Source organism: Sander lucioperca, chromosome 6, assembly GCF_008315115.2.
Source record: "Sander lucioperca isolate FBNREF2018 chromosome 6, SLUC_FBN_1.2, whole genome shotgun sequence".
NCBI classification, from domain to species: Eukaryota; Metazoa; Chordata; class Actinopteri; order Perciformes; family Percidae; genus Sander; species Sander lucioperca.
Genome location: NC_050178.1, coordinates 8,692,874 through 8,716,389, shown reverse-complemented (window position 1 = coordinate 8,716,389; position 23,516 = coordinate 8,692,874). Strand labels below are relative to the sequence as shown.

Below are 23,516 nucleotides of genomic sequence, written 5' to 3'. Positions count from 1 at the left end.
CTTACAAAGAGCTGAAGTCCTGCTCTGTTTCCAGGTTAGCTTCTGTTCCACTAGCTTTCAGTTTTCAATATTTGTTCTCTCCTACTGGTTTTTAATTATCAGTAATTAAAAAGGCAGGACAGTTTTTCTGTCCATATCATAAGCTAAATGGTCACTTGAGTGACTAAGTTACAGGCGACTTTCTCCAGTAAACTGGTTTCATGTCATGTAAACGAGAAACCTGATTTATGCTAGGGGGCTTCCAGAAACCTGATTTCCTCAGGTAAATCTCTCCTAGAGAATGTATGTCCATTTAGTAGCAGAATGGACCATGGAGGTGACAATGCCGTTTCCGAGGTAACTGATGAATCTATGTAAAACCAGTGCAGGATAAGACACCAATTTAGCCAAGAATATTGTCGTAAAGCTCCTGAATCATGTTTCAGCTTTTTGCAAAAGACTGAATGAAACCCAGGATATGAAAACACGTTGTCTGGCTGGCCTGAGCAGGAGGCAGGACCTGTGCTCTCTATAACCAGAGGTGCTCTGCATCCCCATCTGCTCACTCATGGCTGGAGATGATGAGAGAAAAGATGTCAAACCAACTGCCAAGCTTTTCTCTCTCTCTCTCTCTCTCTCTCTCTCTCTCTCTCTCTCTCTCTCTCTCTCTCTCTCTATGCAGCAGGTTCTCTGTCACGTCAGCAGCTTTCTACTTGCAGCGTGAATTCCCGCGGTAACGCAGGAGAGGTATAATGGAGCAAAGGGAAAAAAAGAGAAGGAAGAGAGAGAGAGAGAGAGAGAGAGAGAGAGAGAGAGAGAGGAAGAGGGGAAGAGAGGAAGAGAAAGAGGGCAAAGTGTGTTCATCTGACTATAGCCAGTTTTTAGGCTCTGCTCCTGGCAGATTCTCTATCTATGTGTTTCTGTTTCCTCCATCTGTCTCCTTCTCCCTTGTTGATCCAAGGATGAAAATTTTTTTTTTACGCTATGCCTTTGTCCTTCTCCAGCGAGCTGTTTCCCAATCTGTTCGTCCATCCTTCACAGCCCTCTGCTGGCGTTGGGTTTCAGCTTGATGACCCACTCTCCTCCAGAGTTAGTGTTGTACAAATCCAGAAGGTGTGCGTCGGGATCCAGGCAGTGCTCACCTGCAGAACACACACAGAACAATGAACTAGAAGCCCTAGTTGTTCATTTAATATATCAATTACGGCTGCAACTAACGATTATTTTTACATTTCTTAATGTCTCGATTAATTGTTTGACCTATTGAGTGTAAGAAAATTGTGAAAATTTGTCAGTTTCCTGGAGTCCAAAGTGGTTTTAAATGTCTTATTTTGTTTGATACTGATACTGAGTAGCTAGGGAAATTTTACTTAAAAAATGACTTAAAAATAGTTCCCGATTATTTATCTGTCGATCAACTATTCAATAGATCATCCAGTTTTTTTTTCATCTCTAGTATCAATTCAGGACTTTTGTATCAAAACAGAGATTATAAAATCAATAATCTCAGTTAACAACATGGCGATTCAGAAGTTTTACATTACAAAGCTGAACTGACACAACAAGTTTTTTTCTTTACTGTTAACTGTGTCAACTCTTCTGTGAGCGCACAGACATGTGTGTAATAAGCATTTGTCTGCTCTGATAACTGCAGATGCACCGCTCGTGTCTCTTTGGCGCTTGCACAGTTCATTATGTAAGACCGCACTACCCTCATCAGCTCAATGAGCAGAAAGACATGCAAATGTCAGCGCCACTCCAGAGACCAGAGAAAACGCCGGTCCAACTTACCAATATTCCCTCCCACCTCATACAGGGCGCAGTCCGGATACGCCACAGAGCCGTTTCTGTGGAGAGACATATAACACCTATGTTGCTTCTTTTTTCATGAAGGTTGATAAAGCACATAATATGTCTTTCATTAGGTAGTCTCGCTTTGCCAGACCTTCCTCCACAGCGCTGCAGAGGAGGGTCTGGCTAGTCCACACAGCATTCCGGGATAGGAGAAAAACGTGCTCTGGTTTATTGGCATTTCTTTAAGCCAATCACAATCGCCATGGGCGGCGCTAAGCACCGGCAGCAGGCACAGTGCCACTACAAAATAGCCTCAGGAAGGAACTTGTTTTGGTGGAACAATGTGTACGTTCAAAAGTTGTTTCAGTCGTGAAACAGAAAACTCAGATTGGACAGATAGTCTAGCTAGCTGTCTGGATTTACCCTGCAGAGATCTGAGGAGCAGTTAACCATAGTCCTCATAAATCCACCGGAGTTTATTCTAATTCCAACACAAAGAAAGCGGAAGGTAACGGACATCTGGCCGAAAAGAGTGACATCCGGCGGAATTTCCGGAAGTGGAACATCGTGGATATAGACTATTCATTAGGTGACAAAAGTGACACCATTACTACTACAATAGAAAAATCTTAACTGCTGTGCACATTATGCAACAAAATCAAAGTTAAGAGTTGTCATCAGCATGTAGTCATTTAGACTCTGCAGCATCGTACCTTCGCATTTTGCCCTTTCCATTGTCGGGGCTGCGGAGGGACTGGTGTTGAAACTGGGCAAGCAGGTCTGAGGCTCGGGAGTTGATGTTGAGCGGGAACTCCATTGTGCCGCTCACCAGATCCCCGACTTGGATCTTCACCGTACGGCACGGCTGCAGGGCAAAAAAAGAGTAAAAGAATATTTATCACCTTATTAACTTTGGATAGTAAAACAACAAAATAATGACATTTCCGCAACAAACTGCTTTTTACATTTGAATGACAACATGTAGCTTATACAGTGACACATTTTTCCAGGTATAATCCGTATGTGAGGAGCTTCTTTTGAGATTTGTTTCAGTAATTTATGGCTGTAATTTACTGTATATTGTATTAGACATTGCTGTAGCCGGGGTCTACTGTAAGCAGAGTGTGTGATGCAGCGTGGGAATGTGAAGCAGCTCACATCTGAGGTGTTTTTATCAGGTTTTTCGCGGCTGTCTGTGTGGATCTTCCTCAGCAGGTTCTTGATGCGGCGATCGTAGAACTGGTAGCGCCGGTTACTGTTCTCATTCAGCTTACGCACCTGGCTCATCAGGAAATTAGGGATCTGAAGAGAAAGGGAAAGCGACACAACATTTAATTAGAGAAATTACTGGCTGATATTTAATTTCCAACTTGCTATATGACAACAAGAATATAAAATTCTATGTTTTTATGATTTTTATGATATGAGTGTTGCTACATTACTCTTTATTACTAAGAAAACTGTGTAAAGATTTCATAGACAAATTGGTTATGAGTGCAGGTAGAAAAGTAACAATGGCCTATAAATAATTACACAATTATATCTAATGTTTCTGGTTGAATATGTGGACGATCCTACCGTCCAGAGCAGGTCCTGGTAGCGGATGAGGAGCCTCATGACATCAGCTGCTTTCTCTGCATGCCCTTTCTCTGCCCCCTCAGTCAGTCTGCTGGGGACGGCCTTATGGAGGAAGAGGTTGGGAGCCATGATGGTTGCTACTGCCCACAGGTTCATCCTGTTTCTCTTCTCCCTGGAAACCACCTTACTGAGGAACTCGAGGAGGGCCTGAAGGACACACAGATGGAGACATGCTTACAGATATGTGAAATCAAATCTTTTTTTAAAATGTGGAGGTTGAACATTCCTGTTTTTTTTTCCAGAGTTGAAACACACTCACTCACTTTTAACTGAACAATGTGTAAACGTTGGTTACTTACACTGAAGCACAAAATGGAGTAAAGGGCAATTATCACAGTGACTGAATCATCTGCAACACCTCTACTGAGAAGTATGTTAATGCACAGTTTCAGCTGCCTCCACTTGAGTCATAGTAATTAGTTCAGCTGGATTTGGTGCTCCTAAGCCGAGCTGACTGCACACTTGTGTCGCTGAAAGTGAGTCATGGTTGATGCAAGCCGTTATATAACAGAGCAGAGAGTTTAAAATGTGGATTAAAAGCAGAACAATAAAGTGATGCATTATGAAACTTTACTGAAACAAAGCTTTGGAATGTTGTTTCAGGAATGTGTAAATTGAGATGAATTTCTATCAACCTTAAGTAGAGCATGTAGGGTGTGGCGAATGCTAAATACAGCTTTAAAGTCAGTAGAAATCTTAATTTGTAAAGTATCTATAGCTGGCAAATGAATGTAGTGGAGTAAATAGTACATTATTTCCCTCTGAAATGAAGTGGAGTAAAAGTATAAAGTGTCACATGAAATGGAAATATGTAAGTAAAGAACCTCAAAGTTGTACTGAGTGTAAGTACAGTACTTGAGTTCATGTGTTTAGCTTTATTCCACTGCTGAACGTGCACATAAGAACCTGGAAGGAAAACTGTCAAAACGAAGTGTTCACGTGGCCAGAGCAGATTTCTTCTGGTTTTATGTTTACAGAACGTTTCACAAATCTGACTAAATCAGGAAACTCCCAAAAAATCATAGGTTATTATTGAATGCATACATACACAGTGTTTGAGAATCGTGTAATAAGAGAGCATCAGTGTGTGTTCAGTCTATTCAAATGTGCTAAAATAAAATCGGTAGATCTATCTTAGAGTGTGATAACTATTTTTGTCTTTACTTTATGAAGTGCGTTGTTGAGGTGTTGTGGTGTGTGTGTGTGTGTGTGTGTGTGTGTGTGTGTGTGTGTGTGTGTGTGTGTGTGTGTGTGTGTGTGTTTGTTCAGTGTGTACCTTCAGTGTGTTCCTGTTGGGCTCAGGCAGCAGCAGGATGAGCAGGTTTAACATGTGGAGTTTCTGCTTCAGCTCTGTGATGTCTGAAGGAAGAGGAAGCAAAGGTAAGACAGGTTTAACACACACACACACACACACACACACACACACACACACACATACACGCACACACACACCCTCTTCATTTCCTCTGCCTTTGGCTAAGAGTAATGGGATATCTAAAGATTAATGACATTGTGACATGTGGTCATTAGATTTGTTAGCTTATGTCTCTGTGGTCACACGTCGTTGATCACTTTGCACTGATTCTCCCCACAAACTAAACACCAGTGAGTCATCAATCAGGTCATATTAATATCAATCCACTTTTTTTATTAAGGTGAGACTAATGTGAATATAGCAGATATTTTACAGCTGCTTTGTCACAATGCAGAGACACCTTTTAAAAGGCTATCAACTTGTTCATCTTAATATTGGTTTCTCAGCAGAAGCAGAAAAGGGTGAGCATCACGGTGAAGAGATCCGGGTAAGTATGATGTGAACCCTACTGAGCTGTCTGGAAAAGTGGGCAGCAGATTGTTGAAGTCGTGTAGAGGAAGACAAGAGGAATTGTTGTGTATGCCTGATTTATACAGTTGCTATGCAACTTGCCAGATAAGAAAACACATAGACAATACGGTCAGTCACTTCAAAAACACACCCATCTGCATACTGATATACTGTCTGATCTGTAACAATTCTGTTCATTATGTTACTATACATAGGCATAATTTACAGGAGGGATGGGGGGGGTTACAGCCCCCCCCCCAATAATCAAAACTGGTCAGTGCAACAACCCCCCCCCCCCCCCCAAAATTTAATAATAATTTCCTTTACATAAATAAAGACATTTGCACCATAACTTGTTGCAGAAAAGGCACAAATTCTTGCAGAAAAATTCATCAGAATGCAGGAAATGAAGAGTTTGATATGCTCAAAATTTTGTTTGCTCAACAATGGAGATCTCAACGCCCCCCACCCCCCTTCAATGTTGAACCCAAAGTTACGCTTACGCCCTTGTTACTATAGAGGAGCAGTGTACTTTGTGATGTGTCCCGAAACTGAAAGGTCTTTCATTCAAACAACAGACATTTGTTCTTTTAAAATACAATGGGTGTGTAAATATGACACTAAACTGTTTGCACTTTCAATTCAATGCTTTTGAATTTGACAAAATATTAAAAACGTTGCACACTGACCTCTGACGGCGCTGAAGGTGTTGAGGTACTCGGCGGTGAGCAGAGGAGCGGGCAGTTCCCGGATGAACTTCTTGAGCAGCGCGGCGGCGTCGTTCGGACTCACCTCGTCCCAGCTGACCTGCCCTGAGTAGAAGTTGCTCTCCAAGTTCTGCTGCAGATGCTGCAGGTAGAAAACAACGATAAGCTTTCAGAACTGCATGGGCACCTAGTTTTATACAGTCTATGATAAGCACAGATGAACTGTCGGTGTTAAGTTCCACCTCCCAGACATAAAAAAATAGCGTAATAAAATAAATACATTTCCAGTGTTTGTAATGTTACATTTTCAGTGACAGTCATTTTGAGTAATCAAGATGTGGAGAGTTGTATGTCACTCACAGAGCTGACATGGCTCTGGAGCAGCTATTTAAAGCTCATTAGTATCAAACTCTTCATGGATGTTAGAAACACAGGCATGAGGTCACAGCTAATTACCTGGCAGTGTTATCAGTCTCTATTTCCTTAGGCATTTATCTCTTGTGTTACTGATTCTTATTTTACAGCCAGAGGCGAACACAGCTTTCCCACGTGTTATAAAAATACTAAAATGGTTCAGGCAATATTTTGAGCACTGGATTAAGAGCATAGACTCCCGTTGATTCCTGCCTCTATTTGTGGATCTAAAATCAGAACAAAATTGCAGAATATGCTGAGGGTGGTAGATCCTTCATGAGCTTGGGGCAGAAGAGAAAATATAGTGTCACAACTGTAGTACATTAATAGTTGAACTATTATCAAATATGTAACATATTTTGAGTTAATAAAAAAAATGTTGGGGAACAAGAAATACTGTTATAATGGTGTAATATCTTGGTTCACTAATATAAAGTAAAGATTTTTAAAAAATTAAGTTGATTTAATTCTCTCTCTAAATGATCATTGTTTCCAAATCTATTATCTGTAACAGGATCTATCCCAGTAATCTGTCCTGCTGCTAAATGGCGCCCTCTTCTGTCTGCTTTAGTTTAATTGATTCACCATCTACTGTGCATGTGCTGCATTAAATACTGTATCCAGGAGGTGACTCTGGCAGCAGCAGCTGAAAAAAACATAATTGATTCTGTTGGAATCCATTGGAATGTTCTAAATGTCAACTATAGTTAAACTAAGTAAAGCTGTTTGATTTTCTTCACTGCTGTTCAGGCACTTCTGACATTTAACTGTGTCTATAATTTTGCTGCACTTTAGATCATGAAACATTATTTTTTCTTAATTTCTTTGCTTTATACATAAGATTACCAAAAAAAAAAAAAAAAAAAGGCACAGGATAAAATAATTTGGTGCAGTGTCAGCTTTGTGTCACAGAAATAATGAGTGGATCCATTAATTGTACCTTGATTCGGGACTGAGATCCTGGAACCCGCAGGATCCCCTCCGAATCGACACCTTTCTTCTCCAAAAATGACAACAGCTGCAGAGAGAGAGAGAGAAAGAGAGAGAGAGAGAGAGAGAGAGAGAGAGAGAGAGAGAGAGAGAGAGATAAAGAGAGGGAGAGATAAAGAGAGGGAGAGTGGAAGTAGAGAGACATTAGCAGAGAGTCAGGCATCAGTAGATAGGAATCCCTCGCTCACCTCTGCTGGTTATTCTCAGTAACTGCCGCTATATACAGGGTGTGGTCAAAGCTTTTCACATTTAGAGGACACTGAGGGTTTTATATGCTTATATCTGAAGACATGGTTTGTGGGTTCAACAAAGCAAAAATGTGCCGAACACATGCTGTGCAAAATATGGTGACAAAGATGTAAACTGTCATCTTGTGTCAGAGCAGAGGAAAGAGCACATCTGATATCTTACAGGCACACAGGCTGTTTAGATTATTGGCTAAATGAACACCTCAAGCCCACATACAGTACAGATAGTATCGAAACAATCATATAAAAAGCGTTTGGAATAATCTTCTTCATACACTTCTTTTTTATTTATTTTTAAGGTCATATAAACACGTGTGTATTACGGGTTCTCACCGCCTGCATGAAGAGAGGAGTCGAGGTGTTGGGCTTTATTTTCTGATCGTTCTCCAGCAGTGTTGCCAGCGGCACCCCGTAGAGCGTGCTCTCTGTGAAAGACACAAGATGTTATTCAATTGTTCTCTGCCTCGCATTGCATTACTTGCATAAAGGAGATATGTTCCTGTGTTATGTGTGTGTGCCTACATCCATACTTCCACATCATTGCTTCCGTGGAATTCCTTGTAAATCAGCATGCCGACATACAGGAACTGCAGTGTGTGAAACTATGGCTAACCAAAAAAATGCTAGGATTACTTATGGCTGATTAATGTACTGCTAAAGAATGTGTGACAATAGTATCCGGGGACATTTTCAGTTCAGAAGCGTAAATACCTCCAAAACAGGTAATGTTTTTATCTTTGTAAACTTAAAACGGGGACACTGCCCCAGAGCTAGACTTAGAGCTGCACCGGGGCATGCTCCCCTGTAAGAAATGTTGTCTATTTTAATGTTTAAATGCATCAATCTGGTGCACTTTGAAAAGAAATTCAGACAACCGGGGGGGGGGGGGGGTTCTATGTGTGGAGTAGTTTTGGAGACATGCCGCTTTGTAATTATGACATATATTAAAAAAAAAAAAAAAGAAGTATGGCAAAAGAAATTCCCCAAAATTATGCATTTGCCTATTTTTGAAAAGTAAGTGATGTAGTACAACCAGCAGAAGACGAATTATGTGTGAGGCAAGTTTAGAGACTCAACTCTATTTAATTATTAAAATATTAAATGTTTTTGGCAAAAAATATTCCCCAAAATTATGATTATGCTTATTTTTGAAAGGTAAGTGTTGTAGTACAACCAGCATGGGGGGGCTCTATGTGTGGAGTAGTTTTGGAGACATAACTCTCTGTAATTATGACATACATAGAGACACAACTCTATTTAATTATTAAAATATTACATGTTTTTGGCAAATAAATATTCCCCAAAATTATGAATATGCTTATTTTTTTAAAGTAAATGCTGTAGTACAACTAGCAGAAGACAAGTTATAATTGAGGTAAGTGTGGAGACACTACCTTATTTAATCATTAAATTAATAAATATTTTTGTTGTAGACTATCTCTTTTCGGTGTTGTAGTTTGTAGACCGTCCCTAAGCACTCGTCTTACTACTGTCTCACCGCCGGCTGCTCGTAGAGACCAATGTTATTTCTCCAGGTTGGAGGACGGCTCGTCTCAAATGCATGTTTGAGTCATTGTTTTTCTTGGATTTGATTGGCTCACATTCAGAGACAAACAAAACAGACAGAATAAACACTGTACATAGTTAAAATGTTATTGTCTAGGAAAAAACAGCTGCCAGCCTATTTCCTTGTGTGTGTGTGTGTGTGTGTGTGTGTGTGTGTGTGTGTGCGCGCGCTTGCGTGTGCGTATACCTGGGATTTTCCTCTTGCTGGTTTTGTGCCTTTTGACCTCCAGCTCTAAGAGGTCGCACAGCGCCGTCATGTCGATGAGAGCCAGCTGACGCACCTTCTTCATGTCACTGTGGGAGAGATCCTGAATACGAGTCACTCCGAGACGGCACTTAGGGAAGACCACCCGCTGAGAAGGTGAGAGTGAAGGCAGAGAAAAGTGAGGAGAGGGGGATTGGAGTTAAGAGATGGGAAGTGGAGGTGAAGAGGTAAAGAAAGACAAAGAAGCATACAAAGCAAAAAAAACAAAAAAAAAAGCAGAGGAAGACAAAATGGGATGAAGAAAATGGCCATAGTGTCAAATCATTTACATAATCGCATTGCATCAGTCATTCCCTTGATTAATATTATAAGCAGTGTGGCAACGGTATCCATTCAGTTATAATTAACATGTTTAATAAACATTATTTTCCCTGTTGCTGAGGAAACTTATTTAGCCTGAAATAGAAAAAATAAATCTACTGGACTCTGTTACATAACAACTTTTCTTTTGTTTTGAGCTAATTCCCTCATTCTTTTATTGTTTAACCCTGTTATCTAACCAACAGCGGGGCTGATTAGAATTGGCTTACACTAACGTGTGTGTGTGTGTGTGCGTGCGTGTGTGCGTGCGTGCGTGCGTGCGTGCGTGTGTGTGTGTGTGTGTGTGTGTGCGTGCGTGCTAATTAGGTTAATTAGGGTTATTATTCATTGTGTATGTACCTTGACCTCCCAAAAACTGTGCAATAATTATGTTCTGTTTTCTGTAAATACATTTCAAATGTACTTTCACACCCACCAAAATTATTGTAGGAAATGCATGCAGTGAAACTTGTCAGTACTTCCCATTTATGCCCTAATTGTCTTCCCGTTTCAAGAAATCACTGGGATGTTTACAAATTTCCCTATTAGAAATAACGTTTTAAAACTTTCCACAGATTTCCTGAAGGCCTCGGGATATACAGTCATGAGCAGGAGAGGGGGAAGTGTTTTGGTGCTTACAGGCAAGGTGCCATCCTCTTTTCTGCGTTGGCTTTTGTTCTGCGGCAGTTTGGCCTGTTTAAGGAAGATGACAGCCTGTTCGCAGTAAGCCACGTCGGTGATGAAGACTTCCTCTTTGGGAGTGCCTCGCCGATGCTCCGCCGTCATAGCTGAGTGGTAAACACACATAAACACACACACACACACACTCCAATCTATTAGTTCACTCAAGGAAGTCCACTGTAGAGAAATCACTAAAAATAAAATGTGAATGCACGCTACATGAGGGTAATAAGAGGAAGAAAAAGGACCAAAAAAAGTCCACAAATATGAGGAAATGTACCCACATGCTCTCTTTATCTTTTATCACCCTACACAGAGGAACAAAACATTTGGCAGAGATTAATTCAATAAATCCAACCAACCAATCAGAAGATACTGTAGATGACAGGGCTGTAGCCTGACCGATCCCAACAGATAATCCCTCATTAGAACTTCACAAATCTGCCGCTCACCTGACTTCTTCCTTAGGTATGTCTTTTTAAAGACATGTCAGGGAGTTCATTCATAGTTAAATCTGTGAGGTGTTTGTAAGATGATACAATGATCGAAGTACACGAGTGGTTACTTTGTTCAAATCAAGTCTTGTTTTGACTTATTAGATTATTAAAACAATTGCAGCCATTTTTAGGTTTTGTGCTATGAGTGTACTTTCACTTCTAAAACTAGGGTTAGCTAGTTTTACTGTAATAGTACTACTGTACTGTATGTAGCTCTTACCTGATAGTGGTGTTTTGGCAACCGATGCCATGCTGTTTTGGGCAGGGTCTTCACTATGCTGGGAGTCAGGCAGAAGGGTCTGGTGAAACGTCACAAACACATGTCAAGTCAAGTCAAATTTATATCACAAATTTGCCTCAAGGGGCTTTACAATCTGTACAGCATACGACACCCTCTGTCCTTAGAGCCTTGATGTTGATAAGGAAAACTCCCCAAAAAAAGCCCCTTTAAACGGAAAAAAGGAAGAGCTACTGAGGAGGGATCCCTCTCCCAGGATAGACAGACATACAATGGATGTCTGTGTACACATATACAACACTTTCTCTAAGGAACACCTTTACCTAAAAATATCAGTCCTGTAATGTCTTCTCCCCCACTGGGAATAGAGTTAGTGTTTTATATTGTCCACTGAGCAGATGGAGATGGATACTAAGAGTGTTTCCTTTGATAAAGGACTGATAATGATCAGTTGAACAGTGTCTCTATTCCCCTCTCATTGCTGCTCAGACAGACAGGGAGGACAAAGCGTGGCCTTTACATGGGATTTGCCTCTATTGTCACAGGTCAGCCCCTCTGCATGGAACAAGACAGCACAACACATTGGAACAATAGGAGGTCTTTCACTGAGACCTGGAATTCACCAGGGAAATGAGTAATTTTATATTTTACTGCATGCAGCTTTGACTCAGACTACCTCTGCTTGCTGTATACTTGTATAACAGTAATCCTGAGACTGGTCTTTGCATTCTTTGGATGGATGTAAAGTCACTCTCAAATTTCCTCAATTTGTTTTTTTAGATTATTTGAAGCCATGAAGAGCTAGCTGTTCCTCCTCTACCAGGGTGTCAGAGGCAGTGGTGAGTTACAGAACAACTTCCCTTAGACTAGCAGGAATAAAAAAAATGTTTAGAGGTATTTCAAAGTTCTCACCTGAGTGATGGGGGAGTGGAAGATGTCACGAACGTCACGCGGTGCTGGTTTGTTCCTCTTGCGGAGCGACAGCGTGTAGGAATCCAGTCGCCGCTGGACGGCCTCGGCCTGGGTCCGGGTCAGAGTTAACAGCAGCACCGCGTTGTCTACATCCTCGCTGTCCTCGCTGATGAGGGTTGATAAACCAGCATCGGCCAACCACTGCTCCTCCTGTTCGCCTTCTGAGACACAAACAGACAGTGTAACAGACAGTGAAATATCCCAACAGGCCACATTTAAATACACAGGGACGACAGCAACAACATGTAGATACAATGCATAGTAAAATGCAGGATTTTACCATATTAAATTATAATTTTGATGTAATGTATAAAAATGTTGACTATATGACTGGACTGGGTTTGTGCATAAAGTCCCTTCTCGGTCTGTAGGAACTACCAGCTAGTTTTAAACCAGTGATTTATTTAATTAAAACTTTAGAAATGTTAAAGGAACACGCCGACTTATTGGGACTTTAGCTTATTCACCGTAACCCCAAGAGTTAGACAAGTCCATACATACCGTTCTCATCTCCGTGCATGCTGTAAGGCTGTCTGACGGTTCCAGCGGCATTAGCCCATCACAGTACATGCAGGTGAATGGTTCCAGCAATCTTACTGCTCCCAATAAGTGACAAAATAACGCCAACATGTTCCTGTTTACATGTTGTGATTTGTATAGTCACAGCGTGTACAAAAACCAACGTAACATGAGACACAGCCATCTTCTAACCGTAAACAAGCCGGGAACTATATTCTCAGGCGGAAGAATATAGTACTTGGGTGGAATGATTTGCTTTGCAGCAAGCCTGTCTGAGAATATAGTTCCCGGTTTGTTTACGGTTAAAAGATGTCTGTGTCTGTGTCTCATGTTACGTTGTTTTTTGTACACGCTGTGACTCTACAAATCACAACATGTAAACAGGAACATGTTGGCGTTATTTTGTCACTTATTTGGAGCAGTAGGATTACTGGAACCTTTCACCTGCATGTACTGTGATGGGCTAATGCCGCTGGAACCATCAGACAGCCTTACAGCATGCACGGAGATGAGAAGGGTATGTATGGACTTGTCTAACTCTTGGGGTTACGGTGAATAAGCTAAAGTCCCAATAAGTCGATGTGTTCCTTTAAGCTAGTTTAGACTTTAGTTAGTTAAATCAGTCTCTAGGAAACATCTGTAGCACAGTCTAATCAAAAGCGATCAACTGTGAAAACAGGAAGTCCTTGTAGCATCACTGGCTGTAACATAACTCCCAAATATAATATAATATAAAATAAATATATAATAATATAAATATAAATAACAGTTCCCAAGTATAACGGTTTCTTTAAGTAAAAGTAGGTATGATTTTGTTTTATTTATGATAGCATTGATGGAGAAACGTGTGTTTCAGAGTAAGTAGTATGACATTAGCTACGTTATTAGGTAATTTAGCAAAAATCTGAATGAATGGACACAATAAAAGAGCATTCCCATCATGAATGGCAATTTGGCTTGTGCACATAAAACACTCCCAACCACAAAGTGTTTGATAGTGTTGTCATGGTGATGAGCGCTTCTTTGCTGCATGAGCGAAACCTGATATGTTGCCATGGAGGCTCTCAGTAGCAGCTGTGTTAAGCACTGATGGTTTGTAATTCTACCATATAAACTCACAATGTTTTCTAGCTAAGCTCTTTCTATCCATTCTTAATCTATCAGCGCAGGATTCACAGTATTTACCTTCTGACTGTCTGGAGTCCCTCTTGGTGCCGTCGAGGTCTGTGTAGCCACTCCCCTGTCGGATGGTCTCCACCTCACTCCAGAACGAGTCCAGGCAGAGTTTGTCGGGGTGCTGCTCCTGATCCTGGGAGGATGGCGTGTGCGTGCTGTGTGCGTGCTCAGCGGCTGCCTGGTCCTGCGGGCTGGCCCAGGGCTCCACGCTCATCTCGGTGGGGCTGGGATTTCTGGTACAGACATACACACACGTAAAGAAATCGCACGCATGCATGCACACAAATGAGCAGAAACACAAAGACACGTACAAAGAAAGAAGAAATGAGGACTGAAGCGATGCGGTGAGGATGAATCAGCCGGGAGAGCCCAGAGAGATGGAGAGACAAAAGGAGCAGGATGGAGGGAGGGCCGGAGTGAGGAGAGAGATGGCGAGAGCGGACACAAAGGGGGGTCCTCTATTGTTCTTGCAAAATGTGGCCTGAAGGCATAGTACCCTGTAGATCCACTAGATGTCCCTGTAACAATATGAGATCTGTTTCCCTATGGGTCACACCCCTTAATCTACTTAAATAGATACATACCCAATAACAATGAAAAAAATGACAAAACATGCAATGAACAATTTAAAAGAAATAAATCATAGACCATGTCAGATTCTTTTCCAAAAGCAAGCAGGAAAAATGCAGCCAGCGTTTCCTGTGTAGGACTCAAACGAGGGTACTGTTCTCTAACAACAATGGGACACACTCAGCTGCAGACACACTTGCACCCTCAGGGCACTAAATGTGACATGGTGGTGACAGACACAGGAAGTGGTCAGCTGAGTCACTCCATCAGTGTGCGGTCCAGTCACATTCCTCTAGTCAGCAAATCTCAAGACATACCAAACCACATTCGACAGTGTCTTAGGAATGCCATATGGCTCATTGTGCCAACATGAGCAAAGAGAGACAATGAAATGATAGTTGTCAGAGCCTAAAATAGCCATCGTAGTTTCAGTGTGTGTGTGTGTGTGTGTGTGTGTGTGTATAAATGTCAGTTGTTACTCTCACATAAATCATACACTAGAAATGTGTGATGACTGATGAAAAAGAGGTGCCAACAGTCTGTCTGTGTGCCGAAATAAGGACAGGCACCAGGACCTGTACAGGAAAGAAATACTTTTTTTAAGGTCTCTGTGTGTACTATTTGTAGCTTCTAACTAAATCTCTGTGGTTTGAAATTTTGTTCCTATTTCTGGGTGGGCTGTGATGTCAGGAGGTGTGAGTTTAATTAGATTCTTAATTCATCGAAAGCCTCTGTGCAAAAAATACTGAAATAGAAATAAGAGAAATAGTAATTGTCATTTCCCTGTAGGGTCTTATACTATAAATTCCTAGCAAGAATACAAAGCAGGTAACAATTCCATTGAATGAGACAGGAGAAAAATCTGTAAGGTGAACAGTAGTCTATATCCACGACGTTCCACTTCCGGGATTGTTCAGATGTCTTTCATTTCAGCTGGATGTCCGTAACCTTCCGCTTTCTTTGTGTTGGCATTTTAAACTCTGGTTGATTTATGAGGACTATAGTTAACTGGTCCTCAGATCTCTGCAGGGTACATCCAGACAGCTAGCTAGACTATCTGTCCAATCTTAGTTTTCAGTTGCACAACTAAAACAACTTTTGAACTTTCACGTTCCACCGAAACAAGTTCCTTCCCGAGGCTATTTTGCAGAGCCAAGGTTGCTCCGTCCGGCGCATAGCACCGCCCAAGACGATTGTGATTGATTTAAAGAAATGCTAATAAACCAGAGCATGTTTTTCTTCCATCCCGGAATGCTGTGTGGACTCGCCAGACCCTCCTCCGCAGCGCTGTGGAGGAAGGTCTGGCAATGCGAGACTAGGTGAACAGTAGTGAAAGAAATTACTGTCTTTGAACCAATATCCTAATTTTACATTGCATTAAAGCCTTTACATTAATCATAAACTGTCAAATATTGTCAAGTAAAATTGATTATGCTATTGTTTTACTGGTCTCTAACATTCCAACATACATCTTAGTAGTAATGTGACAGTAATGTTGAGTCCAATCTTTAATTTCACTGGAAAGACTTCCAACATCCAAGATGTCCTCTCTCAACATATCAAAACCATCAAATTACTTAACTAAACCAGACATAAAAAATGATGCACAGATCAAGCGTACTGGATTGGTATCAGCAATGATACAGATATTACTGAAGACATCGAGTCAGACAAGACACACCCGTCACTTACTTTTCCGATTTATCAATCAAGTGTTTAGTCTATAAAATATCAGAAAATAGTGGAAGAAAACCAATTACACCAGAGACGTTCAGTCTTCAAATTGCTGGTTTGGTCCGACCAGCAGACCAAAACTCAAAGATATTCTATTTACAATGATATAAAACAGAGAAAAGCAGCTAATCCTCACAAGCGAGAAGCCGAAACCAGCAAATGTTTGCCATGTATGCTTGAAAAATGACATAAACAATGAATCAGTTATCCCAATTGTTGTTAACAAATTTTCTGTAAATCGACTAATTGTTTCAGCTCCAGGCGTATCGATTTTGAATACTGTTTTTAGTCACATTAAGACTGTAACAACACGATTTGTATAAATCGCCTGTAAAATAAAATTTGGACAAACCTATATAGGATTTTGTTTTATTAGTGTCTTCACTTGGAAGTGATGTGGAATTACAGACAGAAACACAGATTTTAAGGAAACTAAATTATAAGATCTACTATCTGATCAGTATTCAACATTAGCCACTAACTTGAGTTTAGATATGGGAATCCGTATGGGGAGATAAAATGCAGTAATAAGGCATTCATAATGAGTAATATAAACATGTAAGCATAAATGTTATTTTCATACAGCATCTGGCTCACCACGTCCCTCACACACAGCTGGTCAAAGCCATAACATCTGCTCACAACCTGCTACTCTTATGGATTAAACATATCAAGCCTAAGAGATCAGAGATCTGCAGACAGCTGACTCACAGCAGTGCACTCTGGATCCACTTCAAATTTAGGGAATGCAACAAGGAAATGAGATTAAAATCATGTAAAAATATCTGAGAATTATTTTGACATTAAAATGACTCAAAAATTCTCAGGAAAAGCTTTTTTCTATACCACAAATGAAGTCTAGTAAACTACTGTACAATTACGATGTGTTTTAACTGTTTGGACAGGGGTTAGCCCCCTAACCCTATCTGTCACAATAGAGTCACCATCTAAAAAAGTTTGGGAAACACAGTCCGAAGTATAAACTACCCGTACCACAACTGCAGCCGTTTTGACTGACATGTTTATCACTTCACTGTCAGGTTATTTTTCAAATTTACCACACAGTGTGCCATCTAAACAAGTCCCCTTAAAGCTCAGACAACACCCAAACTTTTACCAAAACATTCATGAACTCGATCCTGCTGATCCAGCTCCAGCTCATCACACATACCTGGCTTTTTTCTTTAGGGAGGATGGCTTTATGCGCTTTCTCCCCGCTGGGCTTTGGGAAGGACGGAGCCTGAAACGGTTCAAACTGGTGCGTGGAAACTGCATGATGGACCCGATCCTGCTCACCAATACCTCCTCTCCTCCTCCCATATCCACAATGCTAAAGGAATCCATGAATTACATTCCGGCACAAAACCTAGCTTTATCCAGTCCTGTTGGACACCATGTGAGTGCGGTGTAAATCTGTGCACTGCTCCGGTTTCTCTGTGCGCTGACAGTAAGTGTTGTTGTAAAGACTTCACTGAGTGGCTGTGTGGTGTGGAGCTGGAATGCAGGACGGAGTGACGACACTCTGCACATCAACACATTATTCATACCTGTCCCCTCCCAAGTCACCCTGAGGTAACACGCCCTGCATTCATGCCTGATGGCCATCAAAGCTGGTTTAAACAAGAATGTTTTACATTTGTTTTAAACTAGTTAAAACACTTTGGGCTATAACGTGACAATTACCTTTACCTAGTCCAGGTAAAGGTCTGGGACGTAAACTTTATTGGCCTTTTAGTGAAAGCTACACAACTTTACTTGAGCTTATTAATCAAGGTTTCTGTGTTGAAAAGATGAGGCATGGCATCAGCTATTTGCTTTGCTGTTACTATTAGAATTAAGTTAATCAAATGGATGAAGATGTTTTCTTCTTTTTCAAACTTTGTGGTTGATCTTGCATTGCAAACATTGTGGCATGCCTTAGCAGAAGATAGTTACTTATTGTAACATCCTAGTTCAACTTCATACCTGAGCCCTTAAAACTTTTGACATAAATAACTATCAGGTGGCTGAGTGTGGATGTGATGTAATCTCTATGAGAACAAGGTAAAGCAAGAGAACATGTCTCAAATTCCTCAAGTGCAACAGGTCTGTCAACATTGTCTGTGAGCTGCACCGTAACCCCTCACAAACTCAGTGACTTATATCACTTTTTCATTCTTTCTTGTCATGCTGATGACAGCCAATCTATCAGCTGAATATGTAAACAGACAGAATCAGATGCCTGGTGAGATTAGGAGAAAGGTGAGAAAAAGGTACTAGTGGTTTTGACACTGATTTTCACACATTTCATCTCAACAAAGATGTGTGTCCTACAAGGAAGAGCCTAACCAGCTACTTCAACCTCTACAGTTTGTCTTACGAGTGTTGAGCCTGACCAATAACTAAAATGACCTAAAACAAAGTATGACAGCAACATCTCCATAGAATACCCTCAGAGGACAAATTATGAAGAGGAAAAGGAGAAGAAGAAATCTTCATTGTTTGCCTCAAGAATCAAGAGGAAAAGCAGCATTGTCTTATTTTTAAACCTGGTAATAATACTCCTCACCATGCCAACAAGTTATAAAGCTTAGCCACAAAACAAAACACATTGTCCATGCTACTTTTCTAAATAGACAATTAAAAACAGGGACTACTGAAAATGTCTGAAAATGTCAGGGTGTTGTGATTGTTTCTTGTTTAATGGGCCCCAAACTAATACAGAGAATCAACAGGAAACCATCCAGTCTGAGAGAAGAATGGACAAAATGTCAAACTATTGTCTTATGTTCATACTCAGCACTGTGTAAAACAACACAAAGTAACCCCAACAAGAAACACGGTAATCCACTTGAAAAAGCGGCTCGCATAAAGTAAAACTGTTAAATCCTCATGGCTTAATTCCATCGCAAGCCTCCTAGCTGGCAGAGAATGCAACAGTTTGCTCACACAGTTTCTTGTCAAACCATGTCACAGCATGTAGGGTCTGTCCTATGATACAGAAAATCCTAAACAAAAGTCCCTAAAAAAACACAAAAAAGCACCAAAGTAAAACCAAAGTGTGGAGTTAGACAGAAGAAAACTGTTTTAACAACCTTGCTCAGCACCCATATCAAGATTAACCTAATAGTAGTGAAGTAGCTTAATCCATACATGAGCTTCAAGTCCCAACAGCCCCCGAGTCCACAGCGGCAGCAGAGTTCTAATCCTACCTGGCCTTGGCCCATGCGATGGCTCTGCCCGAGAGCAGCAGCAGGGCCGCCAGACCACTTCGCCCCCACGGCATCCTGCTGATGTCCCCCCTAACTGCTTCAAGCTGTGGGAAACAGCAGCTGCCTGCCCCTGGCAAGCTGTTTCCTTGTAATCTCTTCAGAGCAAAACACATAAGAACAAGGATGGTCTCACTGCTCTGGTAGGCACGTCACTATATCGCATCCTGGGGCAGGAAAGGAAGTCTGCATGGGGGGTGGGGGGCCGGGAAGGAGAGGAGCTGAGGGGTTAAATACTTAACTGGGGCTGGACAGAGGGCAGAGACTGAATGGCTGGTTGGATCGACAGTGCTGGAGCTGAATGTATTGGGCGCAGGACACAACAGCTGCATGCTTGACTGAGTGGCAGGCTGGCTGGCTGGCTGGCATGACTGTTTGGATAAAGTTATTCTGGGGCTTCATCATTTCCACCAGTGGGACAAAGAAAAGTGGAAAACATCCTTTGTTATTGGCAACATGCTAACATTCATTTACTGATTTACTCAAACGCAGGAATCTGCTTGACCTGTCTTTATGGTTGTCATCCGTTACTGGAGGCCATGATCCAATTTACTGTCACTTATTTACAGCAGGGTTGAATATCAGTAAATAGCAGGCAGGTCTCAGCTTGTCCACAGACACTTTTAAAAATGGGAATTAAATGACAGTGGCTCTTGAACTTTGGATCAGGCCTATAAAAGAAAAGAACAATAATGCAGAGTAGGGCCACAAACAACTCACAATACAACCTGTGTCCTGATACACCTTTTGGATATAACATGGTTTGACATGGTTTAAAACCAAAATTGAAATCCGATTTGCTCTTACGTTAGGAACCCTCAACACAGGTCAGTTGGGACCAGTCTGCAAACAGTTTCAAAAGCTAAAACATGGTAAAGTCATTATACTGTGCATAGATTGGAACAAACTACCAAAAGATCTTTTTGCATGAAATGTGCTCTACAAAGAAATTAGTCTTGCCTTGTCTTGCCTTTTTTTTAGAGAGCTGTGAGAGCTTAGTACTTAGGATTGGACTTTGTACCACAGCAGTGTTGAGTAATCTTAAGATTATAAGAAATGTATACAGTGTTTCTAGGAACATATGTGAGCTACTAGCTACAATGGTGTAGCTGACTTTGTTCACAGCAAAAAAAAACACTGGGACATTGAGAAAATGTGCTACCCTTACACACTGCACGTAATACCCACTAAGGAAAAAACATTTTTAATTTCTTTCACATCAAAGAAAATAACGTCACATTCAATCTAATCAGCTCCTAGATGAGGTTTTCTGCACAAATTTGTTCCTGTATTAAAAAAAAATGTTGCCATGTCAAAACAATAATTACTTTGTAGATACAAATTCCAGTTGTACAGTTTAGAACTAGTAAACTCAATACAAAATCAATTGGCATTTGGTGTGGCTAAAATCAATTGTGGCACCTCTCTGTTGTACAGTGAGAGATATCTGGTGGGATCAGTTTGAGAGTTTCAGCTCTCTGGCAGTTTGCCCAGTCATATCGTACACACAGTTTGTCTCTAACCAGATCAACACAGATTAGGGAGACCACAGGGATCCCTCTTGGCATTTGGCCTTTCTTACCTGCTCTCTGTCTACTCACGGTAACTCACTCCTCTAAGTCTTCTCCATAGTCTAAACAATAAACAATGGAGAAGTCTTTGTGGTCCCCAGTGTTGTGTCTCTTATCTCTCTAACCTTGAATTCAGTTCAGTAAAAAACACCATATCTGCTCTCCTGTAACTTCCCCAATGCCGTCCTTCGTTAAAATGTTTCTTTCCTTTCTCTCGAATTATCTCTGACTGTTGTACCTGGTAAGTCAAGCCTTTTCTCGCCTTCACTGACACTGTGACCTTAGCTCACAGATATGCCTTGAGAGAAAGGAGAGTGGAGAACATGATGGCATGTCACAGTGTGACCCTACAGATGGCATGTGACAGCCAGCTCAGCCTCATGGCCTGCTCATCCACCTCTTGGCAAGTAAAGCACAGAGAGTGAATGGGATGGGAGGGGATGGTGCAGGAAAGTGGAGCAGAGTAGAATACAGGAGAGAGAAAAATTACAAATAAGAGAAAAGAGGGCAAATTCTGATGGAGGAGGATAATACAGGAGAGGAGGAAGATGTACAGTAGAAAGAGTGTAGGAACATGGACAAAATCAGTACTGTTGGCCTTTGCTAAATGTTTAAAATGTGAATACAAATCAAGGACAAAAGAAGAAAATGTGTCCCAGGCTGAGGCAGACTCACTGACACTTCCAGATGGCTTGACTAACAACCAAATGGTGACAGAGCCAGACTAATGCTGCCTGTCACTTATACCAATAACTCAACACACACAATTAAAAACGTGGTTGCATGACAGCATGCTGTATATGCTCACACATACAGAAACAGAAGAGGCGAATGAACTGTGATGAACTGTGTCATCAAATGCTGGAGTTCATTTGATGCAGCTGATGAAGGATCATTTTCGATCCAATGACCACAACACTATCCTTCACAAGCCAACGAAAATATAGTGTAGATCTGCGGTGAACAGCTTTGTCACCAAGACCAGAGATTTTTATGGGATGAAAAAATAGGTCATGCGCCTGTGATTTTCCTCTTATACCTACACATAGGCAGAACTGCGCTGTAGCAATGGAATCCCTGCATTGCACCCACAGAGATGTGGGTGTTTCTGCTCATCATTATTTATAGCTGCGAAGTTTGGAATTCGTCTGGGCAATGGAGCTGAACTTGTTCTGAAAGCACAGATGGGATGGTGAGTTGGAGAAAGCTTTAATTATCTGGTACATATACATACTGATGCATCATTCAAAATAAAATAACTTTACAGTGGCCATCTCATAACTCTGTGCATCACTGAGGTTTTCTTTCTGTCAAAAATGTTCTTATGTCACGATTTCACCTGAAGCAGGGGTCCTGAAATTGTTTTCAGTGAGCTGAATTATTACCAAATGAGCTCATTATTTTACTAGTGCTGGCCAGCTGGGTATCTTTCAAAAATGTTCAATACAGATAGCTACCCGTGAATTCGATACAGGTAGACTACTTTTTTCAATACCATTTTATAAAAAAAAAAAAAATTACGATGTAAATCGTTTTTTATTCTTCAGCTCCTTGACACCAATGTTACGCACACTGTAATTAAAGCCTCTCAAAATACAACAACACACACGTGAGCCCCGTCTCTGTGAGTAAAGTAGTGTTTTTCCTGCATATGACCTGCATGGCGCTGCATGCTTATATATATAATAAAGAAACGAAACGAATCAAGCGCAATATTAGAGCAGTACACTGCAATAGAATTTACGGAAACAGTTGCTTTCAACTACATTTCTGTTATTGTGCAGCAGACAATGCTGTGCTGAACACATGCAGGAAGAAGAAAAAACGCCCATAGCAACAGGTCGGGATACCCTAGCAACCAGAAACGCTTCACGACTGGAGAACAGGAACACAAAGCCAAACAGCCAAACACATTACAACCACATATAGCTAGGTCAATTATTGTACGTCTGTTTCTAATACACACGACCTCTTGTTCAAGATAGCATCAGTTTTTTTCATCAGAGAATTTTTTTTTTTACAAATTGTAAAAGGTTAGCTAGCTAGCTAACGGGAAACAAAGAGGTCGTCTAAAGTAGCTAATCTGAAACAGTTTACGTTACCTGGGGAAACCCCGGCGACACCCCCGGCGTGAGAAGGCTCGACTGAGTTTGAAAAGCGATTTTTTTTTTCATGTAGCACAACAGTGATGAGTCTGGCTGTGAACGGTGACAACAAACAGATGACGGGTGAGAAGCTCGCCCTGCCTTCACAGATGAGATAATAATACATTCATGTATGAGAGAGGCTGCTCTCCTCCACTAACGGTCCACGTTATCCTTCACACGTTGCGGCTGACGTCACCACACCGGGCCTCAACAACAACAAAAGTGCCATAGGATGTACCTGTATACCGGCTGTGTGTACAATATGTTTACGAACTGAGGTGCCATTTGACCAACTCTGGTTTCTGCAAGAAATAATGCTTCAATGAAAATCCCCGGCTCCACCTGCATGCAAATCTTGTGATCTCTTGTCATTCCTAGAAATTTGAGAGAAAAAAATATGTTGGATTAAGAGGATCCTCAGTTAAACTCAACCCATA

At 41.1% G+C, this 23,516-nt stretch overlaps 1 protein-coding gene across 4 annotated transcripts; it reads right to left on the bottom strand.

Annotated features, from left to right (window-relative positions):
• Positions 1-350: 350 nt before the first annotated feature.
• LOC116051386 (rho GTPase-activating protein 40) lies at positions 351-23,269 on the bottom strand. 4 transcript variants are annotated; one of them, XM_031301763.2, is made up of 16 exons: positions 23,035-23,269; positions 21,976-22,104; positions 13,819-14,042; positions 12,055-12,275; positions 11,125-11,203; positions 10,366-10,514; positions 9,349-9,514; positions 7,929-8,020; positions 7,298-7,375; positions 5,926-6,085; positions 4,688-4,770; positions 3,352-3,558; positions 2,932-3,075; positions 2,487-2,638; positions 1,771-1,826; positions 351-1,121 (listed from the first exon to the last, which is right to left on the bottom strand). In XM_031301763.2, the coding sequence occupies exons 3-16, from the start codon at positions 14,021-14,023 to the stop codon at positions 1,015-1,017; spliced, it is 1,899 nt and encodes a 632-aa protein (XP_031157623.2). In that variant the 5' UTR covers positions 14,024-14,042; positions 21,976-22,104; positions 23,035-23,269; the 3' UTR covers positions 351-1,014. The 4 variants fall into 4 exon arrangements, with proteins under 4 accessions (XP_031157623.2, XP_031157625.1, XP_031157624.1 ...); XM_031301765.2 differs by lacking the exons at positions 21,976-22,104; positions 23,035-23,269 and adding an exon at positions 19,305-20,032; XM_031301764.2 differs by lacking the exons at positions 21,976-22,104; positions 23,035-23,269 and adding an exon at positions 17,285-17,676.
• Between the last annotated feature and the right edge of the window lie 247 nt (positions 23,270-23,516).